Here is a 23891-nt window from a genome sequence, read left to right on the forward strand (position 1 = left end):
AAATGAAATCATTTCATCTTCCTACTGCTTTCAATTATAACCCTGTCCTCTAGTTAGAGATTCTTTTCTGTTGCTCACTTATGTGGCATTCTTTTATACCATCTGCTCTTCATGTTATCCTTCATGCTCAGAATATTTCTTCTCTGATACGCTTACCCATATTTTGCCCATCTTTCAAAGCCTAGGTCATGTCCCATCTGCTCCATGATCTCTTCTTCAAATAGTTGATCCTATGTGTACTTATCTTTAGTATTAGGCAATTAGCACTTAATTATTCCAGTTTCACGCATATTTGACTATAAACTTCATGATAACAGAGAATTCAGTCCTCACAATGTGTAATCTTAGGCTAAGGCACTCAACAAATATTTGACCACTAGTTATGAAATGTGTGTGTTATACACAGTCCTTGAATTTCATTAGCTTGTGACATATTTAATGTTGTGGTCTGATTTCAGATCCAAATTAGTATTACCATAGTTGTGTAATGGTGAGTCTTGCAACTATTTACATCTAAGTTGGTCTTAAGAGTGTCATAATAAATCACTTTGAATGACTTAACAGTTTTTCTGTTATTCCTCCACAAATATCAAATATTGTAATGGAATTCTACTCTTCATGCTACCTATAAGGTTCTATGTTGTGTGAGTATAGATATTATTGTATAGTTTATTAAAAGGCCTAACGCATTTTGTGCACATTCTGAATCTTGTCTTTTGTTATCCCTACACTGGGTGTGGGTTGCTTCACTTAACTGTAATGTGGATTCTGATTTGGAAATTGGGGGGATAGAAAGATAAATATTTATTTTATTTGTGTGAATTTCTTATCTTTCTCCTTATTTTTCTAAAGAGACATTTATAAGTATTTAACTTGATAATTTCATAGATTTGTATCCAAGAAAGAAGTCGCATTTCGTTAAGCCCTGATCCTAATTCTGAAGATACCTTCATCTTGTAATGATTTTTTAAAAGGAACCTCTTACCTTTTCACTACCTCTGAAACTACCGTTAGATATGGTGTGGTAGTTCTCCCTCTCTTCTGAATCCATGCTATTTTAAGAGTGAATGTCTTTCAGGATGTCTTTTAGAAATAAGATATTAGTTAGGACCTTTTTGAGGGGGATTCTTTTGTTTTCTATATAAATTTGTCGTCTTAATTCAAATTAGTAAAAAAATTATATGTGTTTACTGTTTCTGTTATTTATAAAATACCATATTTATTGCTAACTGTATAACTGGGGCAGATACTTTTTATGAAAATTCGAGAACAATGATTTGAAAATAACACTGAGTAAATAAAGTGTTTTCTGTATGGAAGAGTTGTTGGCTTATAAACACTGGATTCATTTTTATAACATAGAAAATGTGGTGAATTTTTATAAAGTTTCTGTGTAAGTGCATGAATTACTAAGAAAGACTATAAACCTACAGTAATCAAGCAAGTGTGATATTGGTGAAAGGATAGCCACATGGATCAATGGAACAGAATTTGTAAATAGACCCACACATATATGGTCAATTGATTTTTGACAAAGGTGGAAAGGCAATTCAATGGAGAAAGGATAATCTTTTTAGCAAATGGTGATGAAACAAGTGGACAACCATTTTCAAAGCAATGAGCACAATGAACCTTAACTCATACCTCACTCCATATACAAAAATTAACTCAAAATGAATCATAGTCTGCTCTTGCCACTTCTGTTCAATATTGTATTAGAAATTGTAACCAGGGCTATTAGGCAATAAAAGAAATAGAAGGCATCTGGACTGGAAAGGAAGAAGTAAACCTCTCTTCTTTGAGGATGACATCGTGTATATAGAAAATCCTGAGGAATCTAAAAGAAACTATTAGAGGTAAGAAACAAGTTCAACAAGGTTATAGGATACAAGGTCAATGTACAAAAATTAATTGTATTTCTCTACACTAGCAATGAACAATCTGAAAAGTGAAATTAAGAAAACAATTCTATTTACAAGTTGCATCAAAAAGAATAAAATAGGAATAAATGTAACCAAAAATATGTAAAACTTGTACCCTAAAATCTACAAAACAATATTCAAAGAAATTAAAGAATACCTAAATAAGTAGAAAGACATCCCATGTTTTTGGCTTGGAAGACTGAATATTGTTGAGATGGCACTACTACCTAAACTGACCTACAGATTCAGTGCATTCCCTATCAAAATCCCAGCTGGCGTTTTGGCAGATACTGACAAGGTGTAGGTGGAAGCAGCACGTTTTGTTGGCTATAACAACCCATCAAAGAAGGGCAACAAACCACTGACTGTCTTTAGAAAGAAAAGGAATTCAATATGATTTCTCTCTATTATTTTGCTATCTTTTGTCCCTCTGCAAAACTATTATTTACTGTGACAGAGATGCCTCGCAATTATTATTTTTCCTTGAAAATAGATGACTAAACGGGTTGTAAGAGTTTTGAAATTTAAAGTATCGTCTTCAGTGAGTTCTGTGTGTATTTGGTCAGGGGTTTGTGTAATGTCTATTTTAGAAGTCATCAACTGTTTAGGAACCTAGTTCTCAATATGACAGCATTTCAAAACATTGTGGAAATTCAGAACCAAGTAAAATGATCTACATTTTCTAATTCCATGTGGCTTATACCTAAAGAGGACTTTGATAATGTAATAATAATTTTCACCTTTATATTTCATACTCTTCTCTCTGTGAGACTTGTAACTTATTTGAATTTTGTAGCTGTAGGCTGCAAGATAGTGACACCAAATAATATAGAAATAATAGGGCCGGCCCCGTGGCTTAGCGGTTAAGAGCGCGCACTCCACGGCTGGCGGCCCGGGCCCGGATCCCGGGCGCTCACCGATGCACCGCTTCTCCGGCCATGCTGAGGCTGCGTCCCACATACAGCAACTAGAAGGATGTGCAGCTGTGACATACAACTATCTACTGGGGCTTTGGGGGAAAAATAAATAATAAATTAAAAAATTAAAAGAAAAAAAAGAAATAAGAAATGTCCAAGTGGGTTCTTCTGCTCCAGAATATAGTATGTTCCCTTCTGATATTCTAGCCTGTTTCTTTTCCGTGACTATATGTGATTTCTGTTTATGTTAGGAAAGCAGACAAATTGGCATAACACTTCAGCTCAACAAAATTTAGCTCAAAATTTGTCATTAGGCCAGTATATCAGTTAAATGGAAAAAATGAAAGAGATCATGGATCTGACCTTGCCTCGGGCTTCAAGTATCACAGTAGTGGAGTAATAGACGTTATAAGTAATATTTTGAGGGCACTGGTTAAAAAACAAACAGAAAATCCTAAACTCGTATTTGTCAGGTTGTGGTAAACTTCAGCTAAACTTTAGAGATTTTTGTTTTATTTGCTTTCATTTGTTTCATTTCATTTCATTATTATATTTTTTAAAAGTCACATCTCATACCTTACAAAAAATTAACTATATCATATCATTTAAATGATACAAATCACGTATATAAATGTAAGATATAAAACTTAAAAATTTTTAGATTGACTTTTTTGTGACCTCAGTTTAGGCAAATAGTTCATCAGTAGTTCATCAGTTCAACACCATGTGTACAAAACAAACGTGGACTTTATGAAAAACAATCTTTGCTTGTTCAAAGATCTGTAAGAGAATATAAAGACAAGTCACAGGATGTTAGAAAGTATTAGAAGATTGTACATCTTACAAAAGACTTATATCTAGATTATATAAAGAACTTTTAAAATTTGAGAATAAGATCCATAAATCCTTACATTTGTAGTCATTTGATTTTCAACAAGGGGGCTGGGACAATCCATTGACATGGGAAAGAATAGTCTTTTCAACAAATGGTGCTGAAACAAGTGGATATCCAACATTCAAAAGAATGAAGTCAAACCCCTACTTTACACCATTTATAAAAATTAATTAAAAATGGATCAGAGACTTAAATGTCAGAGCTAAAAATATAAAACTCTTAGAAGAAAACATAGGCGTAAATCTTTGTGTCCTTGGATTAGGGAATGGTCTCTCAGATATAACAACAAAAGCAGAAGCAACTAATGAAAAAATCAATAAATTCGACTTCATCAAAATTAAAAACTTTTATGCTTCAAAGCACACCACGAAGAAAGTGAAAAGACAGCACGTGGAATGGGAGAAAAGATTTGCAAATCGTGTTTGGTAAGAGACTTGTATCCAGAGAATATAATTAACTCTTATGACTGAACAATAAAAAGACAACCCAATTTTTAAACGGGCAAAGGTTTTGGATAGACATTTCTCCAAAGAAGATATACAAATTACTAAAATGCACATGAAAAAGATGTTTAACATCACTAGTCATTAGGGAAATGCAAATCAAAACTACAATGAAATACCACTTCACACCCACGAGGATGGCTAAAATAAAAAAGATAGACAATAACAAGTGTTGTTGAGGATGTGGAGAAGTTGGAGCCCTCACATATTGGTGCAGCCATAGTTTGGCAGTTCCTCAAAAGGTTAAATATAGACCCAACAATTCTACTTCTAGGTGTATATACCTCCCAAAATTGAAAATACATGTGTACATAAAAGCCTATGCACTAATGTTCATAGAAGCATTATTCATAATAGTCTGAAAGTGGAAACTACCCAAATATTCATCGACTGATGAACAGATAAATAAAATGCATTATATTCATACAATGGAATATTATTCAGCTATAAAAAGGAATGAACTGATACATGGCACAATGTAGATGAACCTTGAAAACATACTAAGTGAAAGAGGCAGTCACAAAAGGCCATATTGTATGATTCCGTTTATATGAAATATCCAGAATAGGAAAATCCATAGAAACAGAAAGGAGATTCCTGGTTGTCAAAAACCGTGAGGGGTGGGGCAGAGGAAGAGTGACTGCTAATGTGTATGGTCTTTCTTTTTAGGTGATGAAAATGTTATGAAATTAGTGATCATGATTGTAGTGCCTTGTAGGACATACTAAACACCACAGAACTGTACAGTTTAAAAGGGTGAATTTCATAGTCTATGAATTATATCTCAGCAAAAATATTAACCCAGTTTTTAAAATGGACAAAAGATTCGAAAAGACAGTTTACCAAAGAAGAAATATGGATGACAAATAAGTACATGAACAACAAAAAAAGCTAAACATTGGTTATTAGAGAAATCCAAATAAAAGCCAGAATAGCTAAAATCAAAAAAAGGGACAAGAACAAATTCTGGTGAGAAAGCGGAAGAACTGGAACTGTCATCCTTTGTTGGTGGGAATGTGAAATGGTTCAACTACTTTGTCAAACTCTTTGGCATTTTCTCATAACCTGAAACATACAATTATTATGTCCATGCAAACATTCAATTACTATGACCAGCAATTCCGTTCCTACATTATTTGCCCAAAAAAAAAAAAGAAACTTACATTCATAACAAAGACCTATACACAAATGTTTATAGCAGCTTTATTCATAGAAGCCAAAAGCTGGAAACAAACCACATGTCCTTTTTCTAATAACTGGATAAACAAATTGAAGTAATTCCGTACAATGGGATCATACTCAGGAATAAAAAAGAAAAGAGCTGTTGACCCATGCAGGAAAACGTAGAGTGGATGAATCTCAGATGCTTATTGGCAAGTGGAAGAAGCTAGACCCAATAAGCTACATATTTGGTGGTTTCATGTATAGGACATTCTGGAAAATGCAAAACCATGAGGAGGGAGAAAAGATAAGTGCATAAGAAGAGTTTGGCCTACTGGCGAGCTGAGAGTAATTACTCTCTCAGCAGATCAGATTTTATTTCACATATTAAATTTAAAATTTAATAAATTAAAATTTTATTTATTTATTTTTTTCCTGGTTATTAGCAACTCATAATGACTATTCTTTTTGTTTTTGATATTAATGCCCAGCATAAAATAAAGGGAAACGTGTCGATATATTTTTTAATTTTATAGTGGGGAGTGGTAGATATTGGGAGGAAGGCGATGTTTTTGCCTATGACTTTGGTCAGTCTCGTCCTATGTCTCTGATGCTACTCTCTATGGATACTCATTCTTATGACTCATGTTTCTTGTGCCCTCCGAGCCTTCACAGGCTGCCATGGCTGGAATATTCCCCCTCTTACTGTCAAGCCTGTTTAGGGAAATGCTCCATACTTCCTCCAGACTCATTTAGATCTTTTATTTTCTCTTACTATCCTATATTTCTTTATAATGCCGTAAAATTATAATTAAATTTTATACTAATTATTTGTATAACCATTTAACCTCTATCCAATTCTGTATCCTCCATTCCTCCATCTCCAAAGACTAAAGTCTCTGTTTTTAATCAAGTCACACTTGGTATTACCAGTATCTTTTGGTTTTTTCCCCCATCCATATAACCATGATTCTTTTAGAATCAATTCTGTCTTTGATAACTTTCTTAAATGATTAGTAGAGTCACTGCAAACCCTATCACAGAAGGAAACTTCTCTTGGTGATGCTTTTCTTTATTTTTCTCTTTGTAGGGAAACTGAACAGCCAAGACTCCTACAATAATTTTGCCAACAACAACCCTGGGAACCCTCGGCTCTCTCCTCTCCCCAGCTTGATGGTGTTGATGCCTCTTGCACAAATCAAGCAGCCAATGACACTGGGGACCATCACCAAACGAACAGGGTAAGGCCTCAGGCTTGATACCTTTTTAATAGCAGTTTTAGGGGATTGAATACATAAAAATAAAACATACTTTTTCTTTGGGTGGTTTTGATTATGTTCTTCATTTCCAGCCCACATGAAACTTAATGGCAGCAGATTAAGTACAAAGTATAGAACATGCACAAACGTACTCACACACAACCATGTACACACACATTCACAGAAAAAACAAGGCAGTGACAAGTTGTGAAAACTAGTATTGTCTAATAAAAACCAGATCCATCTACTCAGTCTTGTACTTGCTACCTTGTAGCTTTGTCTGAAAGTACAGTTTCATTTTCTTGCTTTTTTTTGGACACGATTTGGATTTATAATGATTCCCAAATTTTGACTGACACAAATACTAAGGAGAGAACTTTAGACGACAACCATGTTTCTAATACTTTTTAAAAATCTTCTATATTGAGTTATAATTCACATATAATAATCTGTCGTTAGTGTCAGGACAATGTGATATTATGGGTAGTTTTCAAAAGCCAGAGTCCTAAGATTTGGACTTTACTCAATATTCGTCATTAACATCCTCAAAGATTTTTGATGGCTCACTTGATATCTTTATGCTTATTTTAGCTATTTAAAATTTTTTTAGATTCCTACCTATTAGATATATAAAATTATCACTTCTTGGGTTCCTGAAAATAAAGTGCTATGTCTAAGATATCATTAGATATTCAATTGTATAATAACTCTGAAATTCCATTTTGTACCATAAAATATATATGTCTATAAGCAAATTACCTATTTTTATCAATAAGCAATCCTGAAGTTTAACCTAATTTGAAATGGAACAACTGTCTTAAAATTCTGTAGTCAGGAGAAAACCCCATCTTGGCTTCCAATAGTCTTAAGGATTTTCCCAACAAAACGAATAGATTAAATTATTTGGCTGCTATATCATGTGCCTTAATATTGTTATGCTAGGTGGTGAAGTGTATACAGAAGTCACTTTTGTGAGAAGAAATACTCATTCTCAAGGAGGAGGCCTTTGAGCTCCAGATTTCACCAAAACACAGAAGTTGACCCTCTACCTAGTGGAGTGGTGTTTGTATGCAAAGTGATCCTATTGCTGAATGCAGAAACAAAATTGAGTATCTAGTATATTAAGGAAAAAAAGAGGAAAAGTTACAGCAAATCTAGGCCCCAAATCAGACGTTTTGTGATAACAGATCATTTGGCCTGCATTTCTTTTAATTGATTTCAGCTTTTTAACTCTTTATGTTCAGTAGTAGTGTAATTTAAATAGAATTTTGACTTCCCTTTCCTCTGTTAGTTTCCTTAAAATAAATGCGTGGCTATGAATAGTAAAGGAGTTGTGAACTTATGTATACTATTAGCTCCTTTTTTTGTTCATATGATGTTATATTTCTGGGATGTAGAATTAAATAAAAATGGGACTAAATCTTGAATCATAATTTTAAAGTTAGTTTTTCACTCACAGAAGTGAGTCAATACATAATTGTACCTTCTTGATTCAACCCAGCACTGTACAGTTCTACAAAGTACTTATCAGTTTTTGTCTGTCTTTCCTAAGTGAAAGAATATTCAAAATTATTCTTCTTATATTTAATTTTAGTTTTGTTTCTGGTGTTTGCTGTTGTTGTTTTTAAGACTTAAGAGCTATCCTGTTTTTATGATGCAAAGAATTAGCTCTCTTTTTTGAATAAGCTTCTCCAAATACATCTCTAAGATAGTGACTGAAGTTCTAAGCATGAAATCATATGTTAGAATTTAATTCAAAATATTTGTGGGGAGGGTTGGAAAGTGAGTCTACTTTTGTATATATTTGAAATTTTCCGTAATAAAAAGATAAAATCTCTCCCTCACTCTCTTTCACTCTCTCACTACTCTCTTTCTCTTTGCTCTTAGATGGGTAGAAACTATTAATCATCTGGTGTCTTCCAATGCTACCCTACTTTATGAACTTAGATAAATTCTGTGTTTCCTTTTCTTTTTAAAAACTTGGTCACAAAATCCTAAAATTTTAGAGCATGTATATTATTCTCCCTTATATTATAGACAATTTAATAATTATTTAGTAATGAATTAAGTGATATGATTTTGAATTATATGCTTTGAAATTAATATTAGTTCAAGATACATGCATCATATGTTGACTAGGCTTTTTATCTCAATTGTCCAACCATTTTTGTTTTGCCAAGTTTTAACATTATTTTTAGCATGTCCTGTATTGAAATGTTTAGAGAGAATAATTAGTATTTGTCCCATAATGAGTACTTGGTTTCTAATTTTTTAAATTTTTATATAGATTCAGACTTATAAAAAAAGTTATAAGACCAGTAAAAGGAATTCTTGTATACCCAGATTTCCCAAATGTTAACAGTTTTAACATATTTGCCTTAGCATTCGTGTGCACATGCGTGCCCACACACACACAGGTTTTTCCTAAATTGTTTCAGAGTGATTTTTAGACTTAGTAACCCCTTATTCCTACATAATTTCAATATGTAATTTCTAAGACCAGAATATTCTCTTATATAACCATAGTACAATTATCAAAAGAACAGATCTTTTAAGTCATTTTATTAGGTTTTGTTTTGTTTTTGTGAGGAAGATTGTCCTTGAGCTAATATCTGTGCCAATCTTCTTCTATCTTACATATTTGACGCCGCCACAGCATGGGTTGATGAGCAGTGTGTAGGTCCGCGCCCAGGATCCAAACCTGCAAACCTCAGGCCGCCAAAGCGGAGTGCGCAAACTTAACCACTACACCACTGGGCCAGCCCCTAGTTTTTTTAATATAGTTGTTGTCTGTAACGAATTCTCTACTTGTAGCAGAACTTTAGTGCACCACAAATTACCCCACCTACTGTTTTCTCCCCTCCCTACCTACTATTCTTTTTTTCCCCCTCCCCTCCTACTATTTTTTCATTCCCTTCCTATTAACACAGATTACAGTGACCTATCAACACTTTGATGATAGTATTCATAACTTACACTTGGCTCTTGCTAGATGATAAAACTTAACACCCTTAAGCCACCTTCTGGAAGGTTTGTTAATTATGTTCAGAAATTGCTATTATGACTTTCCTTATAATTCTTTTACTATAAGTCACCCAAACATTTGGTCATAGAATTTTCAGAATGTAAGTTGTGGTTTTATTATCTTAAAATTTAGCATTTTCATTGAAATACATGTATTTTGCCTTACCAAAAGTAATATTTGTTTTGTGAGAACAAAATATATTCCCTGAATTTCCATTTTTGACATACACTGAGATTTGAAGCAAATTCCAGACATTTCATATTAGATTCATCCCATTAGATTTTAAAGGCTATATTTATTTCATTTTTATTTTTAAAATTTTTACTATGACCGATTCTCAAGACTGAAGTTAGCTAATTTGCCTTATATCTATTAGATTTTGTTATATTTACTGGGAATTTTGATTGTCACATTAAGGTCAACAGAGTGATGAGCAAAGGGGCTTTTCATTTTCCAGGTCTCTTTTCATTCTGGAAATTCTAATTTACTCTAACTTTGCTTCTATGAAATGCCTTTCTTAGCATTTTAAAAATAAAATTAACAAGAAATATTTGACATGGATTATAGAAAGAGGACACAGAGCTGGCTCATTTATAGACATGTAAATTCTATGACTACTTCCAATATACCTGATAATATATCTAGTAAAATTATATATTTACTTAGGTTAGAGCAACATTTATTTGTTCCATGTCCTAGATATTTGGCATAAAGGCATAAAATAAACGTAAAGAGTTGTATTTCTAGCACACAGATTTCCAAGGATTGCCTAGGATCCTATATTTAAATAACCAAATTGAGATGGAAGCCTCAACTCAAACCTTGAGGGGATAAAACGTGTGCTTACCATATTTCACATCTGCCCTCTTATTTTTGGAAATATATATCCCTGAAAGCCTGTGCAATGTCAGGGACCATCTGTCTTACTCCAAGACATGCACAAGGCCAATAGAACTACAAATGGCAAAAGACAGATGTATTTACACCTTCATGTTCTGTACCTTGAAGCAGCCCTTGGAGGAAATAAGGCCTCTTTTGGCAACAGCTGTTGCTTAACCCTACTACGATATACATTGATGAAGGCAAAAGATGTGCTAGAAATCATTGGGTTCAACAGTCACTCATTCAGACAGCATTTGTTTTTTTCCAGTCTAAGACTAGAGGATTGGAAAGACCTCCATCATGTTTTTATCATATGTAAATAAGAACAGTTCTCTTCATCTATTAAAAGTGAAACTCCTTGCTCCTTGTTTTAGCATGTCAAGTTTTTGTAGTAGGGATTTATTATGTAGCATTTCATAGATGTTTGGTTGAATTAATGAATCAAGTAAGTAATAAAGTTTTTTTAATGCTTCCTATGTAAAAATTTACTAAATAGATAATTTTTCATCAGTGTGCTTAATTTTATGTGCATTAAATCTAAAATTATTAATATATACACATCATTTTGTGAGCACAAGCGGGAGAACGGTGAATTCCAAAAAGAGATCAGAGGGCCGGCCCGGTGGCGCAAGCGGTTAAGTGCGCACCGCTCCGCTGCAGCGGCCCGGGGTTCGCCGGTTCGGATCCCAGGCGTGCACTGACGCACTGCTTGGCAAGCCATGCTGTGGCGGTGTCCCATATAAAGTGGAGGAAGATGGGCACGGATGTTAGCCCAGGGCCAGTCTTCCTCAGCAAAAAAAAAAAAAAAAAAGAGGAGGATTGGCAGATGTTAGCACAGGGCTCATCTCCTCACACACACGCACACAAAAAAAACCAAACAAACAAAAAAAAAGAGATGAGAGTAATTTCGTGGGAATAAAAAATATAGAAATTGGGAATGAAATTACTTCCCTGCTCTTAACTGGCCGATCATTTTTCATGAAGTAAACATGAGATGATTTGTTGTCTTTCATAGATTTCCTTTTCCTTAAATGGAGCAGCTTCCTGCTCCTTTCCTCTCCCCCCATCTTGACATTTATTCCTTTCTTTGTGAGCAATTGGAGGTAGGTTTTAGGAACCTTGGGCCCAACCCTGTAGAAGTAGGTTAGGTAATGTAGTGGAAGAATATTGACTTAGGAATCTGAAGCCCTGGCTTCTCATCTTGGTTCTGCCACCTGGTACCAGTGTGTCCTAGGTAAGTTTCTTCATCTGAAAAGTAAAAGTTTATATATATGGATTATAATCTTTCAGCCTTACGTGTATGAGTTCCCACCAGGTTGTTGATCTCATTACCTAATTTATGAGCCTCACTCACTGTTGAGCCCTAGGCCAGTGCTGAGCAAGATCTCCATTTAGAAGATGTAGATGATTTTTCTTATTTAGAAATGCAAGCATTTATTAACATTTATTTGATTATCTCTAGTTGAAATTTGTAGACCAAATCTGCCATCAGAGCTTGCTAAGTGAGTAGATGACATTGGCATATAGTAGGCTTTGAAGAAAGTCTATTCCTTCTTCTAATTAAATTAGGTCTATCCTTGGCTTATCTAGACAGTTTGGCTTGGCCCCAAACCTTATAGGCGAAGTTCTGAGAATTAAATGGGAAAGATATGGAGAAAGACTCAACAGATACAATAGCAGATGTTAATTCTCCACTTCCCAGTCCTGTCTTATCTAGGTATTAGTTCTTGATAGCTAAGCTATGAATATTGGGTTCCAGATATAAAATAATGGACAATGTATTTTCATTAGAATGGATGTGGATGTATCTACATGTGCATTATACTTACCATAGTTTGAGTTTCCAATTTTGGTGCTAAATCAGTAGAGTACTTAAACCACACCATTGTTTGTTCCATTTTACCGTAAATCTGTGGATTTTTTTTTTTTTGGATGAAATCTACTGTATACTGTATTACAAGTCAGGAGGCATAACTTTCTACAGAAATTTGACAATCTATTTATGCAATTCTAGTCTCTCTTCTGCTACATTTGGCAGAATTTGTACAATATCAAATGTTTTTCTCATGAAAATCTTGAGTTTGTAATTTAAATTTGCATGTTGAATAGATCTCAAATTAGACAGTTTACCTGTCAATGTCGGCTTCAATTGCCTTACAGATCAATAATTTGAAAGCCAACAGTGCTGTAGGTCTCTTTAGTAGGGAACTGTTAAAATTAAATTAATGAAAAATTAAAAGTAACACTTGAAAATGACATGAGGACTAATTTGCTCATATGCATGTGGGAAATGTGAGTCCATTTCAGTTACTGGTTAACTAGGGGCGCACAGAATGTAGCAGAGTCATTAGAGTTCCTAGAATATATTGTTAGAGAATTGGGCTTTACTTTCCAATTTTACACATAATGTTTTTATCTAGCCTTTTCTCTACTTTTTCTCTATTTAGTACATTTAATATTTATATGAGCTCATTCTGCTGTCTAATTGATAATACCTGAATTCTTGTAGGACATGATCGATTGAAAAATAGGACTTTCAGAGTATGTTTATAGAATTTTTCTCTTAGACTCCACCTATGTCTTTAACTGTGGTGATGATTGAACCTAATCATTATTAATACCTTTTAGCACTAGAGTCAAGTTATAGAGAATTTCAGCAAATCAAATCCAGTTTTACTTTTTCCTTACGTTTAAAAAATCTTCACATTTGCCTTGTTTTCAGCTAGTAAAACCAAAGCTTTTGTGGTACTATGTAGCATTCAACAAAATGAACCAGAGTTTAAAGACTTACATAGCATTAATGATATAAAACACAGTTCCTTCCTGTCTTCTGAGAATCTCCAGAAGAAACCCTTTGAGAACCAAAGGCCAAGTCATTTCACGCTGGACTGTAAATAAGTCTATAATAAATATTTCTGGATTTTTAGTCTCTTGGCCAATCTTGATGTTTTTCAATGAGAATTAAGCTTAAAAAGGACATAAGCATGACAAAGTGAATAGGTTTTTTATGGCAGGATTGTTAAACCTTCTGAAACTTCATAGTGTTTGAAAAACACAAATTCTTAATATCTGAATATGATCATTTGAGTTGCATATGTCAGTGCAGACAATTTTAACTCAACATACACTCCCACTCACATGCTCTTTTCCTCCTTCCATCCCCCCCATATAAAACTACAACTGTGGGATTTTGGAGGAGGAGGGGAAGTCATAGGTGAAGACAGCTGGAGCACGGACTTGTCCTTTGTGACTTTATATTTTCATTCTTTTGCTACTGAGGAAAGATGAAGCGGGCACATTTCAAAAGAACAGCTGACACTACCCGTACAAAGTCAGTAATTACATCAGTCACTCTAATTCTTTGGAGTTTGTGGCTCTACTTCTACACGTATGTGGCAGAGGTCCAGTTTGTAGGAGTGGGTAAGCAGTGGGTGAGTCTAGATTGGAAGCATGCCAAGTGTACATACTAAAGCGGGTCCTCATCCTGTTTCCCCAGCCTGTTTTCTCCTTGAGCTGTGTGAGCCAGTAGATCCTTATTTGATTGAAGAACGATAACTTTTTAACTCACACAACTGGGTTATGTCGTGAGCAGTGAGAACGGTATTGTCTTTAAACTTGACAGTGCTGCTGTTTATATTTAGTACAGGCCGGTTTACTACAGTGTCTGGAGAATTAACAGTGCATTTTGGGATTGTGGGGAAGGAAATAGCCGTAGAAATCTTGTTCGTAACACGCTGCTATTGCCTGGAAAGGAAAATCTAGGAGATTTTTTTTTAAGCTTGTGTTTAGTTTGTTTGGCTAATATATGTTTTCTTTTTATATATAAGGAAACCTAACCCTGGAAAAAGCTATCTCCTGGCTCTATAGGTGGGGAACATCAGCTGGTTTTTTGAAATGTAGAAATGTTAAGGTTTTGTTTCATTTTTGTTTGGTTGGTGTTTGGGGTCAATAGAGAAGCTGTTTAAGTCATAAAGGACTAAGATAAAACTTTCAAATTCTTTACAGCGAATCAGCTGTATTCTGATATTTGGAATGAGATAGGAGACTGTCCAGAATTGATATAATATACACTAAAGAGCAACTCATGCCTAGATGTTCCAGAGTGCAAGCGCTTCTGTTAGAATCATTTGAACTATTTGATTATTTCAGGTGTCCTGTCTAAGAAAGAAAATTAAAGGAATTTGAATACTGTGTGCCAACAATAACCTCTTCATTTTGGAAGTGTTTGTGGGCATATGGAAACGTATCAAACCTTCCATTTGCTGATCATTTTTGCATGGCATCACTATGCTGTTGAGAGACTGGAGTCTTTAAGTGGTCTCAGTTATTTAAATCAGTGTTTGTCCAAGTGCAGGGTGACCTCCAGTAACATTTTGTTTCTGATGTAATTAGTGAATCATGAAATCAGATAAGGAGATTGTCACTAATTTTTTCATTAATGAAATAGAATAGAATAACATGCATGTTTGCTACTGGTTCTGCAAACAAGCAGCTTTGACATTGCCTGGGAGCTTGTTAGAAATATAGACCTAGCCAGACCTACCCTGTTAGAATATGCGTTAATTTTTATTGTAACTAAATGCCAACATTAACGTTTACAAAACATTGAAATAGAAAATAATTAAGTTGATTACAAACAAAACCACATTCATTAAGTGGCTGTTTCAATTTGTATGTTCATGACACACCAGCTTGCACCTTAAAATATATTTCTATGGGTCACAGCCAAAAAAAGTTTAAAATCCACTGTTTTAAATGTAGATGATGACATCATATCTCTGCTTGTGGTCTTATCATTAACTGTGAGATGGAGATTTCCTTGCTTTGCATCGACACCATCTCTAAAGTTTCTTTCCTTTTCTTTCTTTCTTTTTTCCCCCCAATATCTCTGTTTTTCCATCTTACTCATTCTTCTAATTAGTATCTCTTTTCTGTTCCTTTCTTTGTATCTTCTGTGCTTCAGTCCTCAGAAATGCACTCAGTGTTGTGAAAACATTTTCCTCAAGTTTCAGTTTGTGGTCACATATACTCAATTCACTGGGAGATTAATGCTAATTAGCAGGATTTTTTTTTTTTTAATGTTCCTAGCACCAAAGTTGAAGAACAAAATACCCAAGTTTTGCCAGTGTGCTTTCCTTCTAGATTTATTTGTGTCTTGCTTCCAAATGTCAGATGCTACAGCACTATTTGGTTGTGGATATAATGAAATCAGTCAATCTTCTTTGCGTGTAAATATGCATAGCGTGTCTTAAATGCTGTGAACAGAACATTAAGAAGCAATGTGTGTAATGTTGAAGTCTGACTGTATCTCCAGTTGTATTTAAAACAAGCAATTGTGGCTTTGTTTACTGTGTTCCAGACTAGCCCAATGCAGGCCAGGTAGAGGAAGCTAGCCTCTTATATTGCTGTTAAGAGAAAGGCTAATTTCCTGGAATATGACCCTACATGGAAATAAATCATACTACTTGTATTTTGTGTTTATTCCTTTGGCCAGCAATGTGCAGTTCAACTTACTGTAAATAAGTAGCTTAGAAAATATATGCTTGCTTTCTATGCTTCTGAGACTGCAACCGGTGAACAGCAAACAATGCTTATCCGATTTTTTATTGAGTTATCTTTGGCTAGTTTTAAACATTTCGTGTCACACAACCACGCATCTGTTGCTACTGATCCCACTCTTTTCTCCATCCGATTATTCCATTTAACTTGTACTTTGTTTTAAAGGGCCTCCGTAGTGAACTTTATTTTATTTTACCTTAGGAACCCTAAGGGGTGCTCCAGAAAAGGGGGAGAAAGAGAACATTTTGAAATATCTAACCCTGTGAAAATTAAGGGACTTGTTACCACAGAGCATTCTGTTTATTGCTTATATCAGACTCGTGAGTATCTACAGCAGAATTGCAAATGATTACTAATTTTTTCAGTTATTTTATCCATACTCGATCACAGTATGATATACATGTATTTGTTAATGTTAAATGAGTTTTCTTCTAATTTTTTGTGCATTTTCCCCCCTTTTCCATGAAGGCCTTATCTGTTTGGAGCGGGGTGTTTTTCCATAAAAGCTCCATGGTGAGTCCCAGTTCAGTCCCGCATGCCTACTTCATTTGCTGTACTCTCCAAAAGTAACTCTGTTTTGTACTTTTGTTTTCAATTGCATGGCCTGATCACAGATAGATGCACCAAATTACTGAATAATTTGTAAATGGGACATGAATGTTGTTATTTAAGCTTCAAAAGAGCAGTTTTCTTGGTTTCACTTCATTTCTTGAAAAGTCAAATAAAAAAAAATCACAGATTAATATTTAAAAAAAGAAATTAGAAGAATTCTCTCATACTGCTAGTGTATATTAAAAGACAAGGCTAACACCCAAGTTTAAAGCTTTGAGTATTATAGTGATAGAAGCTCAAATGTTCAAAAGCTGAACATTTGAAGACATCATTTATTTTGAAATACAAATATATTTAAGGTATACTAAAAATACTCTATAAATTTTTGCTGTATTTTATTTGGTGCCAAAGGAATAAGAGTCAGTTCTATTTTGAATTGTTTAGTTATTTAAGGAGCTACATGATGAGGAAATTTGTGTTTCACATAAAAACTCTAAATAATTTATTATTTTGAGTTATTAGTACCTACTCACGTTGTTTGTTTAGTAAATTCTTATATAACAATACATAAACTACAACTTTGTCAGTCTTAGACATTATGATCATTGAAAAGAAACAGAGTATATTTAATGTAATTTTATGTAAAGATGTGAAGTAGAATGTCTTTAGAACCTGGTATAGTATGTTTAACATAATAGTTTTAAGAGTCGGGGCTCAGAATCAGACTGCCTAGCTCTTAAATCCCAGCTCACACATTTACCACCTGTATGATCTTGGGTAATTTTCTAAAACCCTTTTTTTTTCTTGGTTTCCTTACCTATTAAATGGAGTTACCAGTAGCACCTACCTCATAGGTTCATTGTGAGGATTAAATGAACTGACAACATAAATTGCTTAGAATGGTGCCTGGCGCATATTCAGAGCTCAGTAAATGCTAACTGCTACTGCTACTATTTCTTTTCTTGTTTAAGGGGAAAATACTGTTGTTGAAAAGAAGCTTCTTTAAATCAGATCATGTTTTTTGCTTTTAAGGATAAGTAAGCCAAAAGGAAGTTTTGGAGAATGTATATCAATTTTACAGATTTAGTCAGAATACTTAAAAGAGTTCTGCACATACATGTGTAGTTCTCCTAACTGCTACTGGGAATTGTACATACGGTCCCACTACACTAGAAAAAACCCTTCCAATCTTTTTTCTCTTGGACAAAAAGAAGCTTAAGGTACAGTATAACTTGACACAAACTAATTTCAGCGTTCATATGCCACAGGAACATCTGAAAATTTCATCATCATGTAAGAATAGGATGACAAATCATTATAAAAACTTCCTCCTTGAAATACAGCATCAAAATTAGGACACAGATTGTGAAACCATTCTAGACAAATTCAGGGTATAAAGGAGTACAAATTCTGTGAAAGTCAATCTGTATTCTTTTTGTTAACCAGATTTCTTCCAAAAACAAATAAGATACTTGGATCTTCCTTAGGAGCTTATAGTGAGCAGTCAGTTTTTAAATACCAGATTCAACATATGACAACATTTCTTTGTAGCCTAAACTTAGAATTAAATTCCATCTTAGGGTAAATTTCTCATTCTAAGTACAAAGAAAAGAGTTTTAGTATGTTAATAAAGATTGAAGTTTTAGCATAGAAGTAAAAATGGAGTAACAAATATTGTATGTTAAATAAGAAAAAGCCATTCCTTCAACAGCTTATGTGCTCCTCAAATTTAAGCAAAGGCACTTGTCAACCAGAAATGATTTGAAGTTGAAACAAGATTAAAAGAGCCAGATTAAAGAAAGGGATATATGAAATATAGTAGACTTTTAAATCATTGCCTGTCTCTTAGAAGACTGCTTTGTGGTTTGTTTGATGCCATCGTTAGCTCACAAGAAACTCGTTTTTAGTCACTTATACTAGCCTAAAAGATCCTCCTTAAATACATTCCTTTACTAGTGGTGCATGTTTTTCCCATTAAGATCTTAATGAAACCTCAAATTAAGGCAGCAAAATGAATATAAATTTGACAACTTCTTCCATGTTCTTTATAAGAGCTTCTTTGTTTTAACAGTTTTTGCTATTTTTCCGTGGTATTTAGCATTCAACCTGAGAATGTTTTTATTTATTATTCGGAAATAAAACATTATGCTAAATAGATATTTTTATAGTACTTCCAGTTGTAGGGTCATATTTGTATTTTGGAAGAATATGAAATTTTTGCAGTTCTTCTTAAAACGTCATGCAAATTTCATACAAATTTTATGCAGTTTCAGATGACTTCGTTTAAAATAATGTCTTTCTCTTTGATGACAAAATGAGCTTGTTGGAGAGTTAACTGTGCAGGCCATCTTCAACATGTTAGCCATTTTATACATTCCAGGGATCACACGTCCTCCAGGATATTTGAGTTTGAATGACTGTATAAAATAATGTAAAAGAATCACACATGATATATTTTTAATACAGAAATTTTAAGAGAAATAAGCATTGTAAATTTTTAAAAATGAATTTTGCTTTCAATATCATAAATAAGTAACAAGTATTTATTGAGCTCCTAATGTGCCAGTAGTATTGTGTTTAAGCTACCAGTATTTTTGAATTGCTTATCAAAAGAAAAAGTATATACAAGTGTGCACAAAAGGTAGTCCATTTGAATATATCCCTTACTTATAACCCGTCTTTGTATTATATAAGGTTAATTTTAAAGAAGAATTAAAACTTATGTATCAAATTATGTTTAAAGTTTTAATTGGCACTTGCTGAGAGTATTCAATCTGTATATAAATAGGTCACTTAAACTAATCTTGTTCTTAATATTAAAAAATTTATAATTTCATTTTTGGAAGGAAAGATTTATATGGAGAGGAGAATCTTTTCTCTGCAGAGTTTACATAAATCTATTAGATCTTTAAGAATAATCTATGAGGGCCGGCCCGTGGCTTAGGGGTTAAGTGCGCACGCTCCGCTGCTGGCAGCCCGGGTTTGGATCCCGGGCGCGCACCAACGTACCACTTCTCCTGCCGTGCTGAGGCCGCGTCCCTCATACAGCAACTAGAAGGATGTGCAACTATGACATACAACTATCTACTGGGGCTTTGGGGGAAAAAATAAATAAATAAATAAAATTATTATCATGGTAGTGGTTTTAAAAAAAAAAGAATAATCTATGATAGGATAATTTTAGATATATTATTAATATCTTTATTTAAAATAAAATTCTTTCCATTTCCCTCTTAGTTCTTATTTTAGAAAAATAAAGTTGAGAGTGAGAGAAAACTTCTAAATTCCTTTTAAAAGCTTAATCACAGTGAGGAATATAAAAATTTTTTTTTCTTCTTTAACGCAAAGACATTATACCACTTGTAATTGTTACATTAATATTGTGTCTGACATGTAAACTGAAATGTTGACTCTACTCTTATGTTTTAGAAAAGGAAAGAAATGGTGCTTCTATCTCAATTTAGCTCTTTCTATGCTTGTGTCCTAAACAAGGCACTGGACTTCACTGCTGCTTTTCATACCATCCACAGACACACCACTTATATCCTATTCTGTAGGATATAGTAAAATTCTCCAGATGGACATCATTTTCCTATAATTTTAAAGCAGATATCATTAGAGTTTTGCTTTTTTTTTTTTCTCTTTGCAGTAGAGTGTGGAGAAAAAAAACAGGCAAGAGAAATTCAATATGTTAATCTGACTGGATTACATAATACTGTAAAAGCCAATGGGTAACTTCAATAGTCTTGTAAATATCTTTAAAGATGTCGTAATCTTGATGTCCCCAGAACTTCTGATGGCAGTAAAAATGATTCTTGTTCTATGGTTAGACGGTTAAGTCTCCCAGAAGAAATGACAAAGTTAAACTCCTGAGTTTTAATTTCGCACCTTGTTTGTTTGTTTTGGTTTTTTTGTTTCTTGGTATGTTTATTGTACTTTTGATTATGTTGTTCTCTTGTATCAAGTTTAGTAAATATGATGTTTTATGATCATTATTTTGCCGGATATGGTGAAAGTTGAATTTATTCCATTTTTCCTTTACATTTTGCTCACAAGTTAAGCCAAATTTTTCTTTCTAATTTTTGAACATGGGTTATTTTGGTGGACTCAAGGGGGTAAAAAGCAGGAGTACTCAGTAGAAAGGAGTCCATCAGCACTGTGTGTTTTGTTCTCATTTATAACCATAATCAACACAATTGAATTTCTGGACACCCATATACATTGATATTTTATTGTTTACATTGTATTATTAATTTAATAAATTAATAAATAAATGAGAGAAGGCCTCCAGACACCCAGCAGTATTATTTTTTTTTTTTTTATTTTTTTTTTTTTTTTGTTTTTTGTGAGGAGATCAGCCCTGAGCTAACATCCGCCAATCCTCCTCTTTTTTTTTTTTTTTGCTGAGGAAGACGGCCCTGGGCTAACATCTGTGCCTATCTTCCTCCGCTTTATATGGGACGCCGCCACAGCATGGCTTACCAAGCAGTGCGTCGGTGCGCGCCCGGGATCCGAACCAGCGAACCCCGGGCCGCCGCAGCGGAGCGCGCGCACTTAACCGCTTGCGCCACCAGGCCGGCCCCCCAGCAGTATTATTTTTAACTTGCAAACATTTCGTAATGGGATTTATTAAGTCTCTTTCAGAGAGGAAGAAAGAAAAAAAAGCTAGTATTGGAATGCTTTCCTAAAATGGTTGGGTCACCAATCTGTAAGTGAACATGATTTACAAGGCTAGATCTTTTTTCTTTTATTCCTTTCACATATGTATCATTTTTCAATATTTTATCTTTCTGCCAACAAAAGATCATTTTACGATTGGAATATTCTGGATCGTTGTGAAGAAGTTCAGTTCTGTTTCCACCCAACGTTCCTGGTCTTGGTCTTTTTAAATATTAGGATGGAAGGCGAATTGAGTCAAAGTTAAATTTTCTCCATTTGGATATATCACATAGAAAATACTTTATTAATAGTAATCTTTTCTTTAGATTATTTCTTTTTATTTTTTTGAAAGTCTTACACACATATTTTTATGTTCTCTTTTGCTTAAATACTAGTCATTCCAATTATAGATTGATGATAGAAATAACTCGTTATGAATGTGTTCACCAAATATGCTTCATACCCAGTACACAGCACTACGTCACGTAGGAGGTAGCAGATTATTTTCAGTGATGAAAACTTTTTTGATTGCTCATTAAACACGAACTTTTACTAATGTGATTTATTAAGGCCCTAGCAGAGGGAAAAGAAGAAATAATGAAGAAAGAATAAAATGACTATTCTTTACATAATTTTAAGGATACTTTTACCGTAAGATATTTATTCTCTGCAGGAAATAATGAGTTTATGTAAAATGATACTGTGTTGATGCTTTTTAGTTGTATGTTTAGAAGCTGAGTTATGTGTAACATTATAAAAGTATAAGAGACTTTAGCTTTTGACATTGGCTGATTAAACTATAAGCTAATAAACACACAGAATATATTTTTGCATGACCAAAGACTAAGCCAATGTCCTATCTTGTTTCTCCTTTTTATTATTATGTTATAAAGGTAGCTATCCAGCCCAGCAGCAACCATTTTTAAATCTCTTTAGGATGTGTACTTTGGATGTACCATAGTCTCTCTTAAAAAGTGGCATGCTCACTTGTTTTCTATTTTGTTGCTTACCACATGATTTAAAAACAAAAAAAAATAGCATTTGGTAATTTGCAAAGAGCTTTGAACTTGTCCCTGTGAAGCTTATTTGTACATTGTGGTCTTATTGTTCCCTGATGGTGATTCTAGTAAAAACGTATAATCACACAATTGGAAACACCTTCCAAAAAATTCCGGAATGGTTTTTTCTCTCTCCTCCTCCCTCCAACCTCCCAAAACTCCTAAGGGTTAAAAATGACCAATGGAACTTAAAAGATGCTGGTTACAGGAACTCAACAGCTCAATGATAGTAGTTTGGTGAAAAGGCATTGAAGGGAAATTTACATTCTAAGGTAGTACAACAGAGAGTGTCATAACCTGAAAGAGCAATGCTGATGCCAGTTATCCAGATACCAAGGGAAGGGGCATGTTTGTTCAGGTGTAGGTGGAGAGGAGTCTTCTTTTCTGTCAGTAGGTTATTGCAATTGCGGCAAATGCAAAAAGGAGGACGTGAATCTGTTTATAGAACCAGATTCATTTCCTCACAGAAACTTTTTTAAAAACTATGTTTTATTCCCTGTCAGTGAAGGTCTGACTGGGAGGGGTGTTGGTATTTTAGGCATAGATGTGATTTTTATGGGTATTGATATGAAATGTTTAAGAAATGGTAATGATGGAAAGAAGAGGCCTCTTCGTTTAAGCAATGTGCATTACCATGAATTTGGTACAAAAGGAGAGACCAAAAAGACCCATCACGGTGGCCTCTGATCCAGACATTTTGCTCTCCCTAGCGGGAAGTTGTAAAGACAGAAGCCTTGGGACATAGAATGTGTGAGAGACTATTTCAAGTAGCATAAGGACCTGGAAACTGAGAATGCCACAGCAAAGTCTGATTTTTGAAAATTAGGTGAAGGCTGTGTGCTGTATAGAAGAGAGTTGACATTGTTGAGTACTACATGGGAGGGCACAGCCCTGAGAGCCTTATGTACTTTACCTAATACAGTGGTTAAACCTGAGCAGGCACCAGAATCTCCTGGAGGGCTTGTTAAAAAACAGATTGTTAGGCTCCACCCGCAGAGTTTCTGATTCGGTAGGTCTAGGGTGTGGCCTGATAAATATTTGCACGTCTAAGAAGTTCCCAGGTGGTACTACTAACCAGGGACCACGCTTTAAGAACAAATATAATAGTCCTTAAAATAACCCTGTGAGGTAGGCATTATTATTTTTATTTTATATATTAGTAGTCTGAGCTGTGAGAGGTTAAATAACTTAACTAAAAGACACACAGCTAATAAGGGGCAGCGTTGGGATTCAGATTAAAGTTTCTTCCTGACTCCAAAAACTAATCTTTCTCCATCCAACCACGCTTTATTAAAAGATAAAGGGATAAAGGATAGTGAGCAAAAGAAGGTAGAAATAATGTCGTTTGACATTGGAGACTGACTAGCAGAGTAGGAGCGTCAGAGCTCTGTTATTCTTGTGCCCCAACTGTGCTGTGGTCTTGACTAGTGTACAGTGAGGATATTTTCTGGTCTATGAATTAGAGAAAATAACACCACCATTTATCTAAGGTCATTGGC

General features: G+C 34.3%; 1 protein-coding gene across 7 annotated transcripts in view; it reads left to right on the forward strand.

Annotated features, from left to right (window-relative positions):
- Positions 1-23891, forward strand: part of BCAS3 (BCAS3 microtubule associated cell migration factor) — a 559119-nt gene that overhangs the window by 240039 nt on the left and 295189 nt on the right. For 4 of the 7 annotated variants that reach the window (XM_058560481.1, XM_058560485.1, XM_058560483.1 and 1 more), the window contains exons 16-17: positions 6489-6639; positions 16592-16636. In XM_058560481.1, coding sequence (XP_058416464.1) covers positions 6489-6639; positions 16592-16636 — 196 coding nt within the window. The remainder of the gene's footprint in view (positions 1-6488; positions 6640-16591; positions 16637-23891) is intronic. The other 3 variants (XM_058560482.1, XM_058560487.1, XM_058560486.1) reach the window with 1 other exon arrangement.

The sequence above is a fragment of the Diceros bicornis genome, chromosome 18, assembly GCF_020826845.1.
Source record: "Diceros bicornis minor isolate mBicDic1 chromosome 18, mDicBic1.mat.cur, whole genome shotgun sequence".
NCBI classification, from domain to species: domain Eukaryota; kingdom Metazoa; phylum Chordata; class Mammalia; order Perissodactyla; family Rhinocerotidae; genus Diceros; species Diceros bicornis.